The sequence below is a fragment of the Symphodus melops genome, assembly GCF_947650265.1.
Source record: "Symphodus melops genome assembly, chromosome: 11".
Classification (NCBI taxonomy): domain Eukaryota; kingdom Metazoa; phylum Chordata; class Actinopteri; order Labriformes; family Labridae; genus Symphodus; species Symphodus melops.
The window spans coordinates 22257542-22278664 of NC_136701.1; the positions used below are offsets into that span (position 1 = coordinate 22257542).

Genomic DNA, 21123 nt, shown 5'->3' on the forward strand with positions numbered 1-21123 from the left:
AAGCAGAACCAATGAAATACGGATCTATGTTTTTCCTCTGAGCCAATCAGCAGCGAGGGGCGTGCTCTGTCCCGCCCTGCCCGGTGTTCCTCCGCGCTGCGCTAAGGTCACCGTTGTCATTCGGTAGCTCTGCAGCCGAAGAGAAGACGCGGAGGATATCCAGCCAGGAAGGAAGAAAGGTGCAAGAAAGACCAAACTAAAAACATTCAACATGTCTCTGTCTAACAAACTCACACTGGACAAGGTGGACGTCAAGGGGAAGAGGGTCGTGATGAGGTGAGTCTTTGACAGCCCAGCCTATAGCAGGCGACATGACACTATGTGAACAAACAGATCCTGACCTGCTCCGTGCTCAAGCAGCGTTTATCGCCACATATATGTATATAAACATGATTGTTAGTTGTGTATTTGAATCAGAACAAAGTATTTTGCAGAGGACAGGAAGTGAACTTGTTGGTTTGCACGTTTTCCAGTCGTGTTACGTTACGTGCCTGTGAGGAGCTGCAGCATGGATGCATCCGACATGTACTCAGTCATTTTTAGTTTTAACTAGAGTAACATGACCTCAATAATCATGTGTCATATTGTTGTTATTTTACACGTGTCTCTTACTGCAATTGACAATATGAGGATGTTCAGTCATTTTATAATCCTCTCCTTTTTTTAAAATTAATTAGTTACGTCATCTATTGATTTAGGTTTATAAAAACCATTCAAATGTTGCTCTGATTGGCTCAAAACAAGGATAACAATGTAAAAAAAAAAAAATCTCAAAAGAAAATATGGAAATAGTGCATGTTTAAATATTTTTTAAACATACAAAATGTTTTCAATGAATTGCTTAAAAATACTGGAAGTGCCATTTGTCACATGTTTCCAGAGTCTGATTCAACTTCTTCTCTTTGCCTGTTTTGTAATTCATGATCAGCAGATTTTAGTACATAGTGTTCACTATTAAAACAATATTTATCAGATGAATTCATATTTAATTAAGTATTCTTTTAGCTTTTGTTGCAATCCTTACTTTAGTTGCAGTGTCAATTGCGGAGGAGAGCCGCAGCAGTACGTCTTTGGTTATTCTTGCAAAGAGGAATCATGTCATTTTGTAGTCAGTGGTCATTGGACAGATGGAAAACAGGCTGAATTAGTGCCTTGCTTGAAGGCATTGCAGTCCACATAGGTTTTTAATCCCCTTGAAGTACAATCTCTTCACCTGAAAGGACGTCCTGCGGCCCGGCTGAAGAGGATGGAGCTGAAGTGCATTTGAAACTGACACCCTGTGTGGAAATGTCAGGGAGCCATACTGGTTTACTCAGCGTAGTGATGCAATGACAAGCAGCATAGGACAAGGTTCACCAGCACCAGACCCCAGCTCACTGTGCTCAGTGCTAAAGGGTCAGCTTAGCTCAAAGTGGAGTTTGTCTGTGTTTAGAGACTTATAACCAGACAATAGGTGGAATCATATCACACCCTGGGCCTGTCAGAGCTTGCAGCCAGTCTGTCTTTTTTATCTCCAGCTCCAGAGTGCAGAGGAGTGTCTTATGTGAGCTGCTGGTCCAGAATTTAAAAAGAGGAGAGGCCGGACGCTGCTGTAGATAAATCTGTTCAGCTGCCAAATCCTGACTTCAACGTTGGTTGGCACCATGGTGCCATGGTTGGGACGTGTTTTTCTAGAGAAACACTCATCCTTCTTGTTAGCATGTAGCTCGCTGTACGGTGTGAGCAGGGTTACAGGAGTAAAGTCCTTTCTTAGAGACACAAAGTTAGTTTTAATGCATGGAGCACAGAGAACAATGTCTATGTCTGGACCCCTGAAAATGAAAATCAGATAAGATGTTGTGAAGCCTGTTTTTTTTAGCTTCCTACAGACAAAAAGGTGTTTAGTGATAAACTTTGTTCCCTCTTTCATCATGCCATTTCGTTCTGAACAATGCGGCAATGTTTTGCACACGAGAGAGCAGCAACAGGTGGAAAAACACAAAAGCAAAAAACAGGACTGTACTTAATGGATGACTGAGCATTGTCTGTGTACAGGAGCTGTAGAGCAGCTGAACTGCTGACTGCAGGGACCCAGATTAAGACAATGGATGACAGTTATTATCGCAGAGGATGAAGGTGTGTGTGTGTGTGCAGGCTGTCCATGTGTGTCAGTGTATCAGGGTCTCAGCCGGGGGGGAGGGGGGGTGGTTACGTAACGGAGTGAAGTACGAGGGATGCAGCATGTTCTCAGCGTGCGTCGCTGCATGTGCAACCAGCTCAGTGGGCAGGGCAACACGGAGCCACCGAGCTGCTGTTTTAATGCCAGTCTGAACATGTTCATGTACACCGACTTTTCTAATGATGCCCAGGATCACACAGAGAGCACAACACGAAACAGTAACCAAAGATTGTTAGCTTTATGTTGTGTATGTAGTTTAAAAATGGATACCTTGGATGGATGCAGCTGCTCTTAAAGTCCACAGATGCAGAAAACATCTTTTATCTTTTGTTCGATGTTAAAATTACTCCTCCATGTTGGACGACATGCTGAAGCATATCAAACACCGAAATGACTTGAGATGCTTTAAAACTTCTCGTTTCTTTCTTTCTGCTGATGACGTTTTTTTTTCCTCTTTCAGGGTTGACTTCAACGTTCCAATGAAGGACAAGCAGATCACAAACAACCAGAGGTAAAGACTCACCCTGTGTCCGTTCTGCTACTGAAAAGCAAAAGGTTGCCGAGTGCTCACTTCTTTTCAACAGTTGAATAAAAAAGTGAAAAGAAGGGTTTTTCTTTTTCAGGGTCAAAGCAGCCGTTCCCAGCATCCAGCACTGCCTGGACAACGGGGCCAAATCTGTGGTCCTGATGAGCCATCTGGGTCGCCCTGACGGAAACTTCATGCCAGAGAAATACTCCCTGGAGCCCGTCGTCGCTGAGCTCAAGAGCCTGCTGGGGAGGTGAGTGGAAGGACTGAATCTTTGGATTTTCTTTATTTGAGTGCCCTCAGTATATATTACTTTAAACATTATGCAGAGAGCATCAGGGAGAGTGTATCGCTCTGTCTCTGTTGTGATTACAAGAAGACGGAGCTTACTCTGTAATGAGATCAGTCCCTCAGAAATCCTCACTGTGACTCTGCAGGGACGTCACCTTCCTCAAGGACTGCGTGGGCGGAGAAGTGGAAGCCGCCTGCGCTGACCCCGCCTCGGGGTCAGTCATCCTGCTGGAGAACCTCCGCTTCCACGTGGCCGAGGAGGGGAAGGGCAAAGACGCCTCCGGAAACAAGGTGAGACTTCCAGCGTGCTCAGGGAAGATGTGTGTCCGAGGTCAGGTCAATCATATAATCAGTTATCATCAGGGATCATGATCAGCGTCCTGGGTGCGCCTGTAGTGCAGTGGCAGCGCTCGCGTCACCATGTCTGGAGGCTACAGTCCTCGCGCGGGCGGCACGGGCTCGACTCCAGCCCAAGCCCCCTCCTGCATGTCATTCCCCCCTCTCTCCTGGTTTCACACTCTGCCCACTTTCTCTCTCTCGAATAAAGGCAGAAAAGAAAGAAGAAAAAAAAAGATCAGTGTCTTTATCTATGCTGCTATAAATACTTTTCTATTGTGTTGTGAAGACAACACATCATCTTCATTAGCTGGTTAGAGGTCATGTTAGGAGGAATATTGTATGGAAAACAACAGATCATGTGTTTCATCCTCAGCAGCAGCAGCAGAGAATATTTGAGTTCTTCTTTCCATCATGAACTCTCATTAAAGGATGAACTCTAACGCAGACTCTCCCTCTCCTCCAATAAGTTTGCAGAGCTAAGAGGATGTTGTTTCATATAGAGATGGACTTCAGTAGTACTACTTTTTCTAACCATGGTACCTACAGTCCTGAATATGTCAGTATAGTTTCTGAAAGCTGAGTCACTGCAGCTCCAGCAGCTGAAAAAGCTGAGTCACCGTCTGATGATGTCACTGCAGAGTATCCTGTTTCCAAACTACTGTAGAGCATCGTTTAACTTCCTCTTATCATTTTATTTCACACCAAATAGTGTATCATATATTCATTATTTAATTTATGCAATTAAAAGAATAATAAAGTGGTCTGAAATGAAATGTCTGAACATCTGTCTGACAAACAGCTGTATGAAAACTAAAAGCATCTCTTGTGTCATGTTGTGAAGAAGAGACTTGACCACAGCTGTCGTTCTTATTGATTTAATCTGGGAGGCAGACGGACGTAAAGAAGTGCGTTTTGTGAGTAAGGAACACGTCAGTGTGAATCCCAGAGGTGGATCAGCTGCTCTGACCTGCTGACATTTATTCTGAAGGTCAGCGGGGGAGACCCGTTGCTTTTCCTGTCCTGAGCGGCCTGGTTGGTATGCAGAGAGAGAGTGTGTGTGTGTGTGTGTGTGTGTGTGCACAGGGTGGGTTACTGTTACTACTGTACCAGTGAGGATTGTTTCATTAGGTTTAAGTTACAAACTTGCTTCAGTGGTGGAAGAAATGAACAGAATAAGTCAGTGGTTCGATTCCATTGAAAGTTCGTTTCAGCTCCATAAGACGATGATACTTTTAAACTGATAAAGAAACTCTTTAAAAATAGATTCATGTTCAGAGCCGTCTCTACTCGGACTCGTGCACAGAAGGGTTAAATGCGTGGAGCTGCACTCGTCTGACATTTGAACGGCACTGAAGAGCTCTTCTGACCTTTTCCTGCCCTCCGGTCACACAGCCTCGACTTTGACTCGTTAAAGTGCAGCATGAACCTGATCCAGCAGGACTCTCTGCTTCTACTGAGAGAAATCAACCGTGTTACATACAGCTGATCAGTGCTCTCATGTTCATGTCATTGCAAACGTTTGAATGAATACACAAACACAAATGTTTTCTGGCTTGATCAGCACAAACATTGAACTGTCATCTGACTTCTTTATAATTTTACTTAATTCTTATTTTAACTTTTAAAAGGTGACACTTCAGCGAAGGCCTGAATCTAATCTAACAACATTATGTCTTTATAAATGCTGTTTTTATAGCATGCTGCAGCTCTGACTCTTTCCTGTCTGATTTGTGTCCTTCAGACCAAAGCCTCCCAGGCGGAGATCGACTCCTTCAGGGCGTCTCTGTCCAAACTCGGTGATGTTTATGTCAACGATGCGTTTGGCACGGCTCACCGAGCCCACAGGTGAGCCGGCTGTCTGGATGCAGCGAGACAAACTTAAGTGCAGGGATTTGATGCATGTACTGCTGTCTGTACGCTGAACTGTCCTTCTCCCCTCGTGTTGTCAGCTCCATGGTGGGAGTGAATCTGCCTCAGAAGGCGGCTGGTTTCCTGATGAAGAAGGAGCTGGACTACTTCGCCATGGCTCTGGAGAAACCTCAGAGGCCCTTCCTGGCCATCCTGGGAGGGTGAGAACCGCTCGTTACGACCATTCATCCAATGTGAACCTCAGCCTGTAAACAGCCCTGCTGCATTCAAACAGTGCAGCAGGCCGATTCTCTTCTCTCTCTCTCTCTCTCTCTCTCTCTCTCTCTCTCTCTCTCTCTCTCTCTCTCTCTCTCTCTCTCTCTCTCTCTCTCTCGCTCTCGATGCTGAGATGTGAAATTCCACCCGGTCAAAAATCGAAAAGACAAATTTCAAATTGCTAGGTAGAGAGGGTGAGTTCATGTACTGAATCAATCTGCCAGGAGTTAACTTTTTTTTTTTTTTTATCTGATAGCCATCAAGCGGCGTATCAGCAGGTTGAGGAAGGACTCTGGGTTTTTTCTATGCAGAGACAAAAACTCAAACTGACTTCTATCTGTACAATGACCTTTAACCTCTTCTCTGTTTTACGTGGAAACTGATCGCAGCACTTACAAGGAGGCTCTGCTCCTTCTTTTGATGTATTTAGAGTCGAAGCTAAACGACCACTTTTTTTTATTGAATGTCGTTGTTGTGGTGATTTTCAGCTGAGCGTTGTCCTCTCCTGCTGCTGCAGTGCAGGTATCATCACACTGCAGCCGGGTAGACCTCCATGAATAGAGACAATAAGCTCCTTATGTAAGCGCTGGTGTGACGGTGCACTTCCTTTCTTTAGGACATTATGAACACTGAGCACTAAGTCCGGAGCCGGCTGGGAGAGAAGAGAGGTCAAACTCAGCTTGAGCACTTTTTAGTTTACATCCAATATGTTCTTTATTTCAGGTTCATTTGTCATTTTCTTTCTTTGCAGATTTTGTAGGTTAGGGTTCAAGTTCAAATTCAACGTCTTTAAAAGTAAAAACACTTTTTTTTTTCTTCTTGCACTTAGCACGTGTGAGATTTGGCCTCCAGTCAGAGTCCATTTAAGAGCATTGTGTAACGCCCGCCAGCTTTCATCCAACCACATCTCTGGAACTGTCAGATACAGGACATCAGTCATTACTGTTTAATGATTAGTCAGTGAACGCATCACGTTCGTTTGACGGCAGTGAAACAAACGCATCATGTCTTTAAAGGCTGTGATATTTATATCATTTCTCCATTTAGATGTTAAGTTAGAGTCCTTAAAAAAATGAATTTACATTTATATTTGATAACTAAATTAATGAATTAGAGTGGATTCTGAAGAATCACTTTAAATAAGTTACAGGAAAATGATTTGAAGGATTTGAGCATTTAAAATTTTATAATAAAATGAGACAAGTTCTTCTTCGAGGATACTTTAATGGGTTTTTTTATTATTCATGACATTACATGTAGATTTACTATTTTTAGACCTATGCAACAATCTGTTAATTGGGGCAGTGCTTCCCAAAGTGGGGCTCAGGACTCCCTCCAGTGATCGGGACATTCCTTCCAAAAAAAAAAAAAAAAATTCTCGTTTTGTTTGAGCATTAATGAGCCGAACTCAGACATTTAATTAGAAGTTTATGTCAGCGCAGAACCGTCTCCGCTGGTTTCTAATCCTTCCTGACGTGTCGCTCGTCTCTCTCTCTGTTTCAGAGCCAAGGTGAAAGATAAGATCCAGCTGATCAACAACATGCTGGATCAAGTCAATGAGATGATCATCGGCGGCGGCATGGCCTTCACCTTCCTCAAAGTCCTCAACAACATGGAGGTGAGGAAGACGACGCAGAGAACGCGAATCTGTGACAGACGCACAAACGTCATCTTTAAAATGTCTTTAAACTGGAAACGGTTGTCTGAAAGGTCTCCAACCTTTTTTAATCCAGAGAAATCTTTGAGGCCTCATTTTGAACCTCGTTTTGGGACATGTAGTCTTTATTGGCCGAGGTCGTATCGAGCGCCGCACATTCACATCACGCTCAGCGCTCTTGTTAGCAACATTTCATTGAAGAGGGTGAATATGTTGAGCAAAAGCTGAAAGAGAGTGAATGTCTGAGTCACATTCTTCAGGTCAAAACATTTATAATGGCAGCTTTCCTCTTCAGTCCTTTTACGTCCAAACAGCCAGTTTTAAATACAGATCTTAAAACAGGTGATCTCTTTTTTTTTTTTTTTCAGAGAGGCTGAGAAAGTCTTTTTGAATGCAGCATGAGAAGTTATCGGGTGTTTCCCATCGAGCTGCTGGACTCAATGTTCAGAGTGACTTATTGTGAAACTGCTTTGTTCCCAAGTCTCACAGCAGAGACCATAAAGTCACGTTCATGACCCGAGTCCGACCTCTGAGGGAACACGAGATTAGACAAACTCGAGATTAGACAAAATCAGTTCACTGCTACAGATTTTACTTACTTATTATGAGACAGGCGGCTAGTTTTGATTTGCTGCTTTTATCGACCGTCAACAATCAATCCATGACAATACTCAAAACTATGACCTGACTTTTTCTTCTTTTTCTTTTTTTTTTTTTTGTGTGTCAGACAACCTCCACTCAGGATATTTCTTTTCCTTTAGTAATAAGTAAACTCAGTTCAGGCTCTTTAAGGAAACGTGTGAGAGGAATATTGTGCCTGATTTGTTCCGTGTAACTTTCCTCTTTTATTTTTTTTTAGTTCAAGTCAACTTTATTTATAGAGCACTTTTATAACAGCCGAGGCGAACCAAAGTGCCCAGTCATCCTTCATTTTACTGGTCTGGAGGTTTTGGAATCAAAAACTCTGATAACCTTCACACATAAACAAATCAAACTATCTGCACGTCTGCAGGGGGAGTGTGCACATGTGCTCTTCTGTTGTTTTTAGAGTGAGCGGACCCGTCTAACAAAAGCTGGTCCTTTTTCAAATCTGTACCTCAGAGTTCATGTGGAGGTTTTGTGTGCTTGAGTCTATATGTTCAACAGCCCTGATTATCGAAAACAAACAGTCTTTGTTCCACCTTTTAATTCCATCGATAAAATCTGACTCCCTCTGAAGGACGTTCAGCACCACGCAAGGGACACTCTTCAAGTGGCGAAATCAAATAAAAGTCAACGTGGACATGTGTGCAAGAAAAGTTGAATCGTTTGACTATCAGAAGAATTTGTTACACTGTGAAGAAGTTATCAGAAGTGACTTTTTTTAAATGTCTAAGGGATCCAGAAATGAAAAGTAAACCTATTGTTGGTGTGTCAGTACAGTGAATATTAATTCATATTAATGTTGTACTCTCTTCTTGCTCTCTCGTCAGATCGGTAATTCCCTGTACGACGAGGAGGGAGCCGGCATCGTAAAGGACCTGATGGCCAAAGCTGAGAAGAACGGCGTCAAGATCACTCTGCCCGTCGACTTTGTCACTGCCGACAAGTTTGACGAGAACGCCGCTACAGGCGTCGCAAAGGTCGCTGACGGCATCCCCGCCGGCTGGATGGTGAGGAAACGGATCCATCCTGCACCATGAGGAGGAATGAAAGCTTCTAGTGTTCATTTCTTTATCTTTAATCCTTCTGCTGCGGTGATGATTTCGCCCCGCAGGGTTTGGACTGTGGACCAGAGAGCTCAAAGGCCTACGCCGAGGCGGTGGGCAGGGCCAAGCAGATCGTGTGGAACGGACCTGTGGGCGTGTTTGAGTGGGAGAACTTTGCCAAAGGGACGAAGAACCTGATGGACAAAGTGGTCGAGGTCACCGCAAAAGGCTGCATCACAATCATCGGTGAGAAAACTTTAGTTTTTTTTCTTTGATTATTATGTGTGAGCTACTTTATCGAACCTCGATGTCATTTATTTTAATGATGAATTTTTGTCCAGGTGGGGGCGACACTGCCACCTGCTGCGCCAAGTGGAACACAGAAGACAAGGTCAGCCATGTGAGCACAGGAGGCGGAGCCAGCCTGGAGCTGCTGGAGGGTGAGTGACGACACACTTATTTTTTTTTTTTCACTGAAGCTTGATGGTGATGCTGACGCTGAGTTCTCTTTGTGTCCTCAGGTAAAGTCCTGCCAGGAGTGGATGCACTGAGCAGTGCCTAAACTTCACATTAGACCACTGCAGTGTGTGTGTGTGTGTGTGTGTGTGTGTACGTATGTGTGAGGACGAGTGTGTGTGTGTGTGTGTGAATGAATGAGAGGTGGGTAGCTCTTCAGCCAGATTCCTGTTTACTCCTGAAAACCGACTTCATTAGTAAAAACGGTCCCACTTCACCAGCCATTTAATGTGGCGTTGCGATTTGTTCTTTAAGTTCTGACACTCGAGGACATCGTGTGTTTTGCCTCCGGTGTGTCAACGCTCACGGACTGTAACACATAGACCCGTCTGCCTTATAGAAACTCCTCAAGCCAAGCTGCAGGTCATTGATTGACCTTTTTCTAAAGGTCAAATATTAAGACAGATAAATGTTAAATGGCTGATGAAATGGAAGCTAGTTTTTGCTTATTTGTCCTGCTGAGTGGACGCTGATACAAAGCAGATACAGTGATATTTTCACCTCATTTTGGGTTGGAGTCTTTGTCAGATTCTGGTTTCTGTCCGAGTTCAAATCAGGGCTCCATGAAGCCAAATATGAGGTTCATTTAGATTTGGAACTTGAGTTTGACCCGGTGTCAAATCTGGGTTTAATCAAACTCAAAATCGGGATTCCATCTGATCCAGAATCTGGGTTGTAGTGAGTCTGAATCTGGGTTCTATCTGGGCCTGTCTCTGGGATCAAACATATTCTGATCAGATTTTGATATCTGGCGTGTCTGCGGTGTAGTTCAGCTCCAGCCGTTCACCCTGAAGAACGTAAACATTGGCTTGTTTGTGTTTATTTTGCTGCTTAGTCACCCTCGGAGTGTTACTGCCCCATCCTGAGTGTGAACACGCATACAGTAAATGTATAGTAACGGTTCGTGTGTGTGTGTGTGTGCTCGTGGATGTTCTGGCTCTATCCTCTGTCCTCTTTGGTTGTTTGTCTCTATGATTGGCTTCAGACTGAGACGTCGATCTGTTCACATTAATAAAATTGTCTGTGTAAAAAAAAAAAAAAAAAAGTACTCCTTCTGTTTCCTAATTGTTACGTAAAAATATGAGAAACACAATATTTTACTACAGACATGTTTCTATTTAACCATAAAGACTCAAAGTCAAACGGGTTCAGTCATAAAGAAGAGGGAATTATTTCAATTAACATCTGGATACTCAAAGCTCACATTATATGAGGTCTGTCTTTATTTAGACCAGAACGTTCCTTCATCTTGTTGAATGGTTGCATAGATTTATTCTCACCATTAGATGGCAGTCAAAGTTTCCACCACAGTCGAGGTTCTTGAGCATTTTATTCATAACAGCGTTCAACCTGACTGAACGTCACACTGAGCAGAATTAAAACTGAAGTGAAACAAAGTTAGACTCGATGTTTTCCAGTCTTCTCAGGCGCAGTCCACAGTTTCATTCACATAATCTGGCTCTGCTGACAAGAGAGGACAAATGAAGGATTAAAAATGTAGTCGTAAATGTGTCACATGACAGTGAAGGCTTTTGTGATAACTAGCTGTAGCATCGACATGAAAGGAGCATCTCGACCCCTCTCATACGATATTTATGATCATTGTCATCGTTTCTAACTATGACTAATCTGCAACACTGGTCAACTTCTACAGTAACACATTTACGTTCAGGGTATCTTTACTTGATGTGTCCTAAATACAAAGACTTAAATATTGAAAGGTCGCATATAATCCTCCTTTTTAACCCGTCTAAATCTCAGCTCCTCAAAATATGAAGTGTGTCGTTGTAAATCCACTCTGATCCTGTATTTCATCATGTCTATAAACTCCTCTATTTCAGCCCTGATCAGAACAGGCTGTCTGTAAATGAGCTCGTGCTCAGGTCTGTAACTTCTTCAAACACATCCAGATAGTTCAATCAGACCATGTGTGTTACTTTCCGATGCACCGGTCTTATGTGCAACATATTTATTTACACGTGAAAGTATAAACTGAAGAAAATGTGCAGTATTGACAAATACAAAAAACTACTAAAAGCCTTTTGCATCAAAGTAATAAGAAAGGCATAATCAACCCTTCCAGTAAACTCAATAATCGACAAAATGCAACACAAACCTTCATCTTGCTCCTTTAGAAAATCAGAGTTCTCGTAGTCGTCATCATCGTCTGTTTGATGACACGAGTTTGATGTTATCACATTTTTCACATCACTTCAGCTTGTATATACGGTGAATACTGATAAATATATGATGATTGAACATACCATCTTTTATCAATGGTGGGACGTTGGCATACACATCTGGAGACAGATTTGTACCTAAGGCGACAAAACGAAAATGCATGGGGCTGTTAAGTCAGAACAAATTGATGAGCATAGTTTCAATTCATGAAGTGTCTCAATTAATATTTCACATCATGTTAATGGATGAAGTGCAGAGGAAGACAGTCCTCACCAGTTGTCCCTTTTTGAGTGACTTCATTTACATATATTATCATCGGGAGTGGAGCTCTGCAAAAACAATTTGTTTGACACAGTTTGACATTTTGCTTAAAATAAATATTTCATTTGTTTGCGTTACATGGATCTGACACTTACACAAACTATTACTATAGAATTACAGAGCAAAGTAATCAGCTTTGACTCGTTTGTTTTCCTTAGTAAACTACGTCATATTACCACAGCCTACACTTGAAAACACAAGACGTATTCTGCCCTCCTGGTCGTAACAGTCTCTATGTTCTGTTTGTAACAAGAATATTTTTTAAAAATGGCTAAAATACTTACACATATGTATGATCGGCGCTTCCTGTGTGAGCTGGAGCAGCACAGTATGAAACAGTTTAAATTACAGTAACAGCAAAGACAGGAACATATCTGAGAACTTTACTCTTACACATTTAAACACAGTTTAAACGTACCGTCTGTGATATTTTCATAGTTTGGCTGGTCATCGACCTCTTCTGTAACACACGAAGAATCATCTTTTGTAAGTCATTAAGTGTAGCTCGATCAGACCGACATCTGCTGTCACTGTTAAAATCATGTTGAGTGATTTTAAATTCTGATAGGTGAAATCTTTAACACGGGACAAACGTACCTGTTGTAACATCTTGAAACTGGTCCTGAGTTTCCCTGAAGAAAAACAAAAAAAAACATGCATGAAAAGAGTTTTTTAAAAACTGAGTATAGTTCTGTGTCTCGTGTATTTAATCTGTACACCATTAGACATCTAAATACTATCAAAGTGACATTTTAAAAGGAGTGGATGGGGACTGTAATTTTATTCCTGGCATCTCAGCCAAAACAGTTTCTGTCTGTCAAAATCTAACTCAAACCTATGATCTCTTAGTCGAGCAATAACCACAATGCCTTTTTTTAAGTCTGTAACTCAAAGTGTATCTGGTAACTTAACAGCAGAACAAGAATACAAACGTACACCTTTGGTAAACGTACTCGAGCTGGTTTAACGCTTTTCAAAATGTTTTTACACCACAGGTCACGCTCACACACTGATGGCAGAGGCTGCTATCACTAACTAACTAACCCCATGCATGCACACATTCACACATCAGAGATGTATGTATTTAGAGACGACTGACTCGAACGCTGAGCCTCAGCTGCCCCAATGACCACAAGTGTTGATGTGACACCTGAAGCAAAATGTGTGGAGCTTATCAGTAACTCTCATTCAACGTGGGGCTGATATGATCAATCAAATTCTTACAACAAAAACAACTACATTGAGGAAAACTCTTGTATTTTTACAAAGAGTTGTTCCAAAGTGCTCTCTTTGATGTCAACGGTTGAAGACAGATGTTTTTAATACTATTGTGCAGTTTTGTAAATTTAGAGATTTATGTTCTATAATACAGAACATCAGATAATTAGAACAAGGAGTAAAACGTCATCATGGTTTTTTTTCCAAAAATTAAATAAATCAGCCAATAACCAGCCCTGTGTTTTAGGGTTTCTGCAGTGAAAGAGAACTTGAACACACAGATACACAGAATCACAGTATACTGATGTGTACGTACACAGCGGGTGTCGTTATCTCATTGGTTCTGGTGACTGAAAAAAAAAAAAAAACAGCGTAGAAGTCAGTAAAACTTTTTTTTTTAAAGATCAGTTTAGGGGTTTTGAACACCAGCCGTCGTTTATCTACTTTACCTGTTTTTGATCGTGTCACAGCGAACCTGCTCCCCCCTCGCTGGCTGTCAGGAACATGTCAGTATCATTAAACTGGAAGTGACGCTACTTCTTTTAATGTCAAAGTCAACACAGCAGTTGAACCAGAACAACACTTTCTTTTTAAAACATACCATTTCACAAACAACATGCAATCAGAGTGATCAATGCAGAAAACACATTTTATTAAAAAATAAAAAAATGTCCACCAACGCCACACGATGCACAATTTAACATTTAACAAACATGCCTTCAACAAACACCTTTTTACATAGTAATACAACTTGTGTTACCTTTACAGATTGGTGTTTTAAATATGGTTTAATAATTTGGACTAAAATCACTTCTACTGTTGTCTTGGATTTCGGCTGTTATTTGTTGAGATCATCATTTTTTATTTTGCACTGTTGTTGTTTTTTTAATGTGAATTTGAATTTTTAAAAATCTGCATCATTTCAGTGGATGTAAACATCGTGTTTGGCCAAAAGCTGAAGGGATAGAGAGCGAGCACGTTGCATTGCCAACGCATTTGTGAAATGTAGACAGTGTGCAGCAGTTTGCCTGATTTCTGGTTGGACGTGTGTTGTCCGGTATCGAAACAGGTGTCCATATCGTTGTAACGTATCGTGTAAATATGGGGCGACAGAGACTCAGTGGTAGAGTCAGTCGTCTCTTAACCAGAAGGTATGGTGACGGGCAAGAGATTTAACCCCATGTTTTGTTTTGTTGATACTGATGGACACCTTACATGGAAACCTCTGCCCTCAGAGTGTGAATGTGTAGGTGTGACCTGAGGTGTAAAAATACTTTGAGCAGTCAGAAGACTAGAAGAGTGTTTACCAAGCTCAAGTCCATTTATCATGAAAGAAGCTGAAAAGGATCCAAACAGGTGAATAAAGTAAAATGACCCAACATTTCAGATAACACAGCAGCAATACATTCAGATTCATAAACTTTTTTCTAAGTTCTCCTATAACAACTACTGAATCATTTCTTCTTAATTTCCTATTGAAACTGAGTGTGGTTGACCTTATCTGTCCTGTTTTGTGTTTAACATAGAGAACAATGATATCTAATACTCACAACGTCTGTGGGTTGTAGATTTGATGTTCCTCATGAATGGACCCTGTAAAAAAAACACAAAGCAGAGAAATATGAGTCTGTTAGTCATATTTAACTCTTTGAACGAAGCTGCTCCTCGTCAGCTTTTTAAGAAGTTAAAAGACTGTAAGACTAAAACTAAAACACATCATCAGCTTCTTCGGTTTAGCACACACCAATACTTTTTTTTTTGCAGCTTCTTGTTACAGGAAGAGACATGAGTCAGACAGAGTCTCATGTCACCTCCAAAGTGTGTGTTGTTCTTCTTCATCACCATGAACTGAATAAAACGGGGTGGTTTTAGTGGTTAAGCTGCGCCTCATGTACTAGAGTCCTCCGACAGAGCAGCATGGGTTCGGGTCCGACCTGGGGCTCCTTTCCCGAGCATCTATTGACTTCTCTATCCACTATCCTGTCCTAGAAAGGCAGAAAAGCCCAAAGATAACTCTTTAAAAGAAAAGAAAATATAAATGTATAAAACATGGACGTAGTCTCAGTGGTGTCACCCACTGGTTACTGAAGAGGTTTTATGAAGCCTAATGATGGCGGTCGTCATATTGAAAATGCTGTCTCAACCTAACTTTACTAACAAGCGAAGCTGTGGAGCCTAAGTGGGCCTTAAGCCTCCAAGCTAACCGCTTCAACACTCCTGACTGCAGTCATATAAAATATTCATAACTCTTCTTCTTCATAAAACAGATGAGTTGAAAAGGAAAGCAACTCCTGTACAGTGTATGCTGAAAAAATAAATGAAGTATGTAGGCCACAGTTGTTTTATGTGTGGCTGTAAGCGTGTTGATTACTGCTGTAAAAACAGACATTTTAGTACAGGTGTGTGTGTGTGTGTGTGTGTGTGTGTGTGTGTGTGTGTGTGTGTGTGTGTGTGTGTGTGTGTGTGTGTGTGTGTGTGTGTGTGTGTGTGTGTGTGTGTGTGTGTGTGTGTGTGTGTGTGTGTGTGTGGGACTTCTGGGGCTTTTGCACCAAGCCTCAAGTGGACACTCACTGAACTGCAGTTCTTTTAAAGTTTTTTTTTTTTTTTCCAGACTGGCCAAATTTTATCAACACTGCAGGTTACTGATTGGTTTTGGTTTAAATGTAAAAACTCTTTAACATCAGAAACAGGTAACAGAAACAAATCCTTCTTCAAATAATGAAGAGAATTAAACATTAAAAACTTCCAAAACCCCTGAAATTAATAAAAAGAAAAACAAAACAAAACAAACAACAATCATCAGAGACATATTTTGAATGTATTTCCAAAATAAATTTTAAAAAGCCGTCTTTTTAGATCCTACAGCCTTTTATTTGTCCAGCGTGCTTGAAAACAACTGGAAAACAAGCAACACCTACTTTTTTAATTTTTTGACCAAAATAAACCATCTCCTAAGAAATTTATGAAGTCTAAAAAAAAAGTTTGAGCTAAACAGTGACAACATTTGGAGTAACCCGAAATGTTGCTGAAACTTTCACAAGATTCTGTTTGGGAAACATCCATTTGAGCAACTATTTGAGATTTCAAAAGAGCCACACGAAAACACTCACTCTGTTGTCAGTGTTTGGAGGTGAGAAAGAGAATCAAGTTTAGACTCTTACTTTATGAGTACAATGTAAAAAACAATGTAAAAAACAATGAAAGTTATCCCCATTAGCAATTTTCAGCATCACCGAGGATTATTTTGTGACCAACTTTACTTTCTCTCTCTGACAAGGACTGCCAGCATACATCACCCAGAAAGTAACAATAAATACAGTCATATCATTTTAAATGTAAGAATTGAGTTTTGGTCAAAAAATAAACACCACATTTAACCCTTAACCTTCTCCTTTCCCACCAGGCTTTCTCTTACAAGAAGTCAAGCAGGATTTCTCTTGATTGTGTTTGTCTAAGTAAATCAGAAGACATTTATTTTGCATTACAACTAAATTCGCATTGTATAGTTTTTTGCAGTTACACATGACACACATGTACTTCACTGCAGGAGTAGACGTCGGCCGCTGATGTTGTCGGTTCAGAGCTTACTGCGGTGCTCCTCACAACCTTGCCCGCTCAGTTTTCCTATCTTTAAAAGCTGACCCTGAATGCATCACATATAGACCCTTGACCTTGACCCATACGGTTAAAATGAACTTACTTGATTTCTTTTTGCATCGCAGACAGAATATCGAGAGCAGACTCAACGAGAGCACTGACACAACAGTCAGGACTGCAGCCAGCACACTGAAGTTTCCTATCATTCCTTGAAAGACACACAGAAGACTCAGATGACCAACTACAGTTAGACCTCCAGGTGGATGCAATTATAAAAGGAATTTAAAGGTCATTAAAAGAGGCAGCTGTAAGAGAGATTTACCGGTCAGTGATCAGTTATTCAGTCTGTCATGGCTGAAGCGGCTTCTGTTTTCCTGTTCACTGAAAGACAAAGAGAGGCAGAGGATGTGGTTGGCCAAAGAAAACTGTGTATAGCTGCCTGTAAATGAAACTGAGCCCTCAGGTACTCTGCTCTTAAAGAAGCTTTAAGTGTCACTTGAGTGAAACTGTCAGATAAGGGCCTCAGCCTTAAAAAACGGTCTTTAGGGTCATTTAGATCTCTTTAGATCTGCCACATTAGCCTCTTGAATGGTTTTAATAAAGAGTCAAATGTTGCTCTTATTTAACTGATAAATAAATAAATCTGTACGTCTTGGAGAGACGCTGTAATTCACTTGGCTTTGGGGACCATCAATATGTGAATGTGTTGCTCTTTAAAGAAAACAATCAGTGTGGTCTGTTCTCGCTGTAAGGAGACGGAGAAGCAGTGAGTCTTCAACGTAGGAGACGGCTGCTCTGTTCGCAAAGCCGCACTGTTATTTTGAATTAAACAATCTGTCAGGCCTAAAACCTTGTCACCTTTTTTTTTTTTTTTAAATGCTATTAGACCAACTTTCTACTGAACTTAAATAGTGCAACGTTAGGATGTTTTTACACTCAGTGCATAGACAGTGTTGGCTAATGCAAGGAGCACGGGCCGTCCATAGGAGGAAGATTAGTCATGTGTGCTAAGAACTTTTTGTATGTCACCTTTAAAACTAGTGTAAGAAATACACGTGATCTACTATGAAGTATGTCATATGAGACACAAGAGCTATTTAAATATTTTATTGACATCTTTGTGTACTTAGTTTGAGAAGTCGATTCAAAATGTTTGTTTTCGTCACCTGTTGGAATTAATAGTTGTAAGCTCCCACCTTCTGAGTATAAAAGTAATTTAGTGTAACAAGTTCTCATTGAGTATTTGTTCTTGGTGGAGGTGGAGTTGTAAGACTTAGGAACACATTATGGCAAAGCTAAAAAAAATTAAAAATTAAAAATACGCTGAGGTCTCTATTTTGCTCTAATGAGAGAAAATAAACCATATTATTAAAGTCAGGAATGAATGTCGAAGTGCTGCAATACAAGAGATACCCACGGAAATCTTATTGCAACATGACGGTTTAGTTTGTTAACACACTCAGTTTGAATAAAAACTATAAATCTGTGTGAACTTCCTTTTTCTGGAAAGACGTGTTCATATGACTGAACTGATTTTACTCTCAAACTTCTTGAAATATTAAATGAAGAGCATGAATAGAAAGAATGAGGAACTAATATATCAGAGGATTTCTTTGTTCTTTTCTTTATTTGAGCTATAGTTTATTTGTGTTCTTGACTCAAATGTTATGTTCATTATTTTGCTCTTGCTGAAGTTTGAATCATTTTGTGTTTAGTGAAATATCAATATTTAGTTGAGTGTCATTACTGGGAGTGAAGAAGGACAGGGTCACTTTTATGAATCAAATTTCCTCTGTGATTTATCTCGCTCTATTCACAGGATGCAGAGAAATGTGGCTTCAATCCTTTTGTCTGTACTTCGACATGTGCCAGAATAAGAGACGGGAAACGAGAGGTTGGAAATTTAAGATTTAGACTTGAATGGATTTGAAGTAAACAGCATTTGGCACTTCACATTTATTTTTCTAAATTGCAGAAAATAATTATTAGAAATTGTGCTTATATTGTGAAACTCATTTATTCAAGAGTATTTTTTATTTTTATTTTTATCTAACCTTTATTTAACCAGGTAATTAACCCTTTGAGATCAAGATCTCTTTCACAAGGGGTGACCTGGCCAAGACGGCAGCAGCACACGTCGAGTCAATGCTTTAAAATGGACATCAAGTTTAAAGAGTGCGAAACAGAATTTCCTTTTAGGGATTAATAAAGTATATAAGGTTTTTTTTTTTAAAAATAAATAGAAACCCATTTTTTAAACAACACAAACACTGTTTTTTCTTGAATTTAGGATTTAATGCAGTGTGTTTTATATTTTACATTTTGTTAAATATGTTTATTTAGAGCACTGGTTCTGAACTGGTACATCGAGACATGAAAGTGGGTCGCTGAGCCACTTTCAGTGGCCCGCAAAGTGTGACTGGAAAAAAAGCTGTGCCACCTGGTGGACTATAGCCTCCATACACGGGTGTACACACCATCCACAAGGCGACTGCCATCCTAATTTAAGCGATTTAATGTTTGTTTATTTTGGCTACAGTATCATCTGAGGTCCATTGGTTTAGAAATAACAGAAATGTGGGTCTCTTAGTGGGTCCTGAGGTTAGACCAGGTGAGAACCACTGAATTATTATAAAACGTGTTAGTTAAGGTGCATGTTGATGATTTTTTTGTTTACTCGTTGAGGCAGAGAAAACGTTGAAGTAGTAATGCACAACTGTTTCATAGCAAGTGATCAGTTTTTGATTGTGCTGGTCTCATTCATCATAATGACAACTACAACTGTGGTTAAATGAGCAGCCTACATTATGTTCCTCTTAAACATAGCAAAGCAGAAGTATGGTAAATTTAAGTGTTATACCGTCATACTTATCAGTTCGTGTTTTGGGGTTTTCATGTTGACCCAGTTGAACTATTCTTTTGATAAAAATGCATTAAAAAACTTCCAGCTTACAGGTACACAAAATATTCACACAGCTTTTATGCGAGACATTTTTTTCGACGCTTTCTTAAGACAAACTTAATACTAACTTTAATGGTGCACTCTGAACACATCCCTAAGTCCTATCAGATAATATTATCATTCACTTAAACTCACAAACTCAACTTTCTTTCTGTGTTTTACCTTCAGTGGTCCGACTTTCCTCATGACGCTCCAGTTTTAGACAGAGCAGCAGAAAGGTCTGTGCTTCCTCTTTCAACAGCCCACCACATCCGTTTACTGAAGACACAGAAGACCTCCCAAACACCCATCTGCAGCCTCGGTGTGGTTAGAAACGGACACATAAACATCCCCCTGATCTGCTGCTAGTGCCGTGAGTTCATTGGACCTACTGTACTTTACTTTTAATCAATCTGTGTGATGATATCTTTCACGCGGTGCCACTATTCTGCCCTAAAACAAAACTGTTTTTGTGATACTTCCCCTTAAAGGATCAAAAAAGGAATTCAAACTAATGCCAATATGAATATCAAAAGAAAAAAGAAAGCAAAAGTAAAGCATACAAATAAAAAAAAATGTGTGTGAATAAAGTCAAACACAGGTTTATGTACAAGGAGTGGAGTTACATTTCCATTTAATCTGAAAAAAGCTGGGATTCAAAGTTAACATGAATTGTTTACTTAATGACAAAAAAAACAAGGTTAGGTTGGTGAAGAAAAAAACAGGTTAAAGCACGAGACTGGATTGTTTAATGGTTTGGTTTGTTGTCAGAGATATTCTCAGAGAGATATTGCCTCATTCTTTGGTTCAAACTTTAAAAATTCAAATTCTGGGTGAGTCAATGGGTGAGTATGTTTTGAGTTTACAATCCGACTTTATTGTGAATCGACTTTATTGTCCCCACTTGGACTCAAAGTGCTGCCAAACATCCACTCGAATACAATAAATATTAACAATAGAAAAACTACATCCACACATAAACAGAAAAGCACATGCCAATACAGAACAACAGAAAATATATTGCATGTTGTAATGGCCCCCCCAGTAATCGGATTGGCCACCACAGATGCCATCCCAAAAATCCTGAACTGTGGTTGACTATTTTCCTTGTCAGAAGGAATTTTGTCAAAACCAACTATTAGGTGGGGTTTTTGGATGGCTTCTAGTGTTTTTACTTCACATTTCAACATCTATTTTATAAGCCAGGTGCAAAAGACGGTAATGCACTCTAAGAAATGTCTTACTTGCAATGAGCTAGCTGGTAATGTGTCGCGACCAAAACATTGCAAGTTAGACTCTACAGGAATTTGCATGTACATTTCTAAATACTTTGAAATCTGACTTTAACATAAATCAAGGTTCAAGTTCAAGGTTCAAGGTACTTTATTTGTCAAATATGCTCCATGTTAAACATACAGCACAGATGAAATTACAATCCCCCAAACCCGCAGTGCAAACCTGCAGTGCATAAAAAGAGCACTAAAGAATAACAATAAACGTGACCAATTTAATAAAAAAAAAAATAGCAATAAAAAAGCAATACTATAAAACAAACTACAAACGACA

At 40.3% G+C, this 21123-nt stretch overlaps 2 protein-coding genes across 7 annotated transcripts; one reads left to right on the forward strand and one right to left on the reverse strand.

The window, feature by feature from the left end:
• The first annotated feature begins 55 nt into the window (after window positions 1-55).
• pgk1 (phosphoglycerate kinase 1) lies at window positions 56-10344 on the forward strand. Its single transcript, XM_079355284.1, has 11 exons — window positions 56-276; window positions 2619-2669; window positions 2782-2937; window positions 3122-3266; window positions 5056-5159; window positions 5264-5383; window positions 6942-7056; window positions 8568-8747; window positions 8852-9029; window positions 9125-9223; window positions 9305-10344. The coding sequence occupies exons 1-11, from the start codon at window positions 212-214 to the stop codon at window positions 9343-9345; spliced, it is 1254 nt and encodes a 417-aa protein (XP_079211410.1). The 5' UTR covers window positions 56-211; the 3' UTR covers window positions 9346-10344.
• Window positions 10345-10612: 268 nt separating this feature from the next.
• Window positions 10613-19962, reverse strand: LOC306831292 (uncharacterized protein). 6 transcript variants are annotated; one of them, XM_079355286.1, is made up of 13 exons: window positions 19741-19962; window positions 16939-16997; window positions 16720-16824; window positions 14570-14612; window positions 13469-13512; window positions 13336-13369; window positions 12399-12433; window positions 12220-12282; window positions 12086-12116; window positions 11754-11809; window positions 11564-11617; window positions 11416-11466; window positions 10613-10760 (listed from the first exon to the last, which is right to left on the reverse strand). In XM_079355286.1, the coding sequence occupies exons 3-13, from the start codon at window positions 16820-16822 to the stop codon at window positions 10723-10725; spliced, it is 552 nt and encodes a 183-aa protein (XP_079211412.1). In that variant the 5' UTR covers window positions 16823-16824; window positions 16939-16997; window positions 19741-19962; the 3' UTR covers window positions 10613-10722. The 6 variants fall into 6 exon arrangements, with proteins under 6 accessions (XP_079211412.1, XP_079211414.1, XP_079211413.1 ...); XM_079355288.1 differs by having other exon boundaries at window positions 12220-12261; window positions 19741-19957; XM_079355287.1 differs by having other exon boundaries at window positions 12220-12256; window positions 12391-12433; window positions 19741-19955.
• Window positions 19963-21123: the final 1161 nt, after the last annotated feature.

Coding starts and splice junctions, on each gene's coding strand:
- pgk1 (XM_079355284.1), top strand. CDS start 212: ATGTCTCTGTCTAACAAACTCACACTGGACAAGGTGGACGTCAAGGGG. Junction 5,384..6,941: donor TTCCTGGCCATCCTGGGAGG/GTGAGAACCGCT, acceptor TCTCTGTTTCAG/AGCCAAGGTGAAAGATAAGA. Junction 9,224..9,304: donor CAGCCTGGAGCTGCTGGAGG/GTGAGTGACGAC, acceptor TTGTGTCCTCAG/GTAAAGTCCTGCCAGGAGTG.
- LOC306831292 (XM_079355286.1), bottom strand. CDS start 16,822: ATGATAGGAAACTTCAGTGTGCTGGCTGCAGTCCTGACTGTTGTGTCA. Junction 14,613..16,719: donor GCGATGCAAAAAGAAATCAA/GTAAGTTCATTT, acceptor TTTTTTTTACAG/GGTCCATTCATGAGGAACAT. Junction 13,370..13,468: donor TGTGACACGATCAAAAACAG/GTAAAGTAGATA, acceptor TTTTTTTTTCAG/TCACCAGAACCAATGAGATA.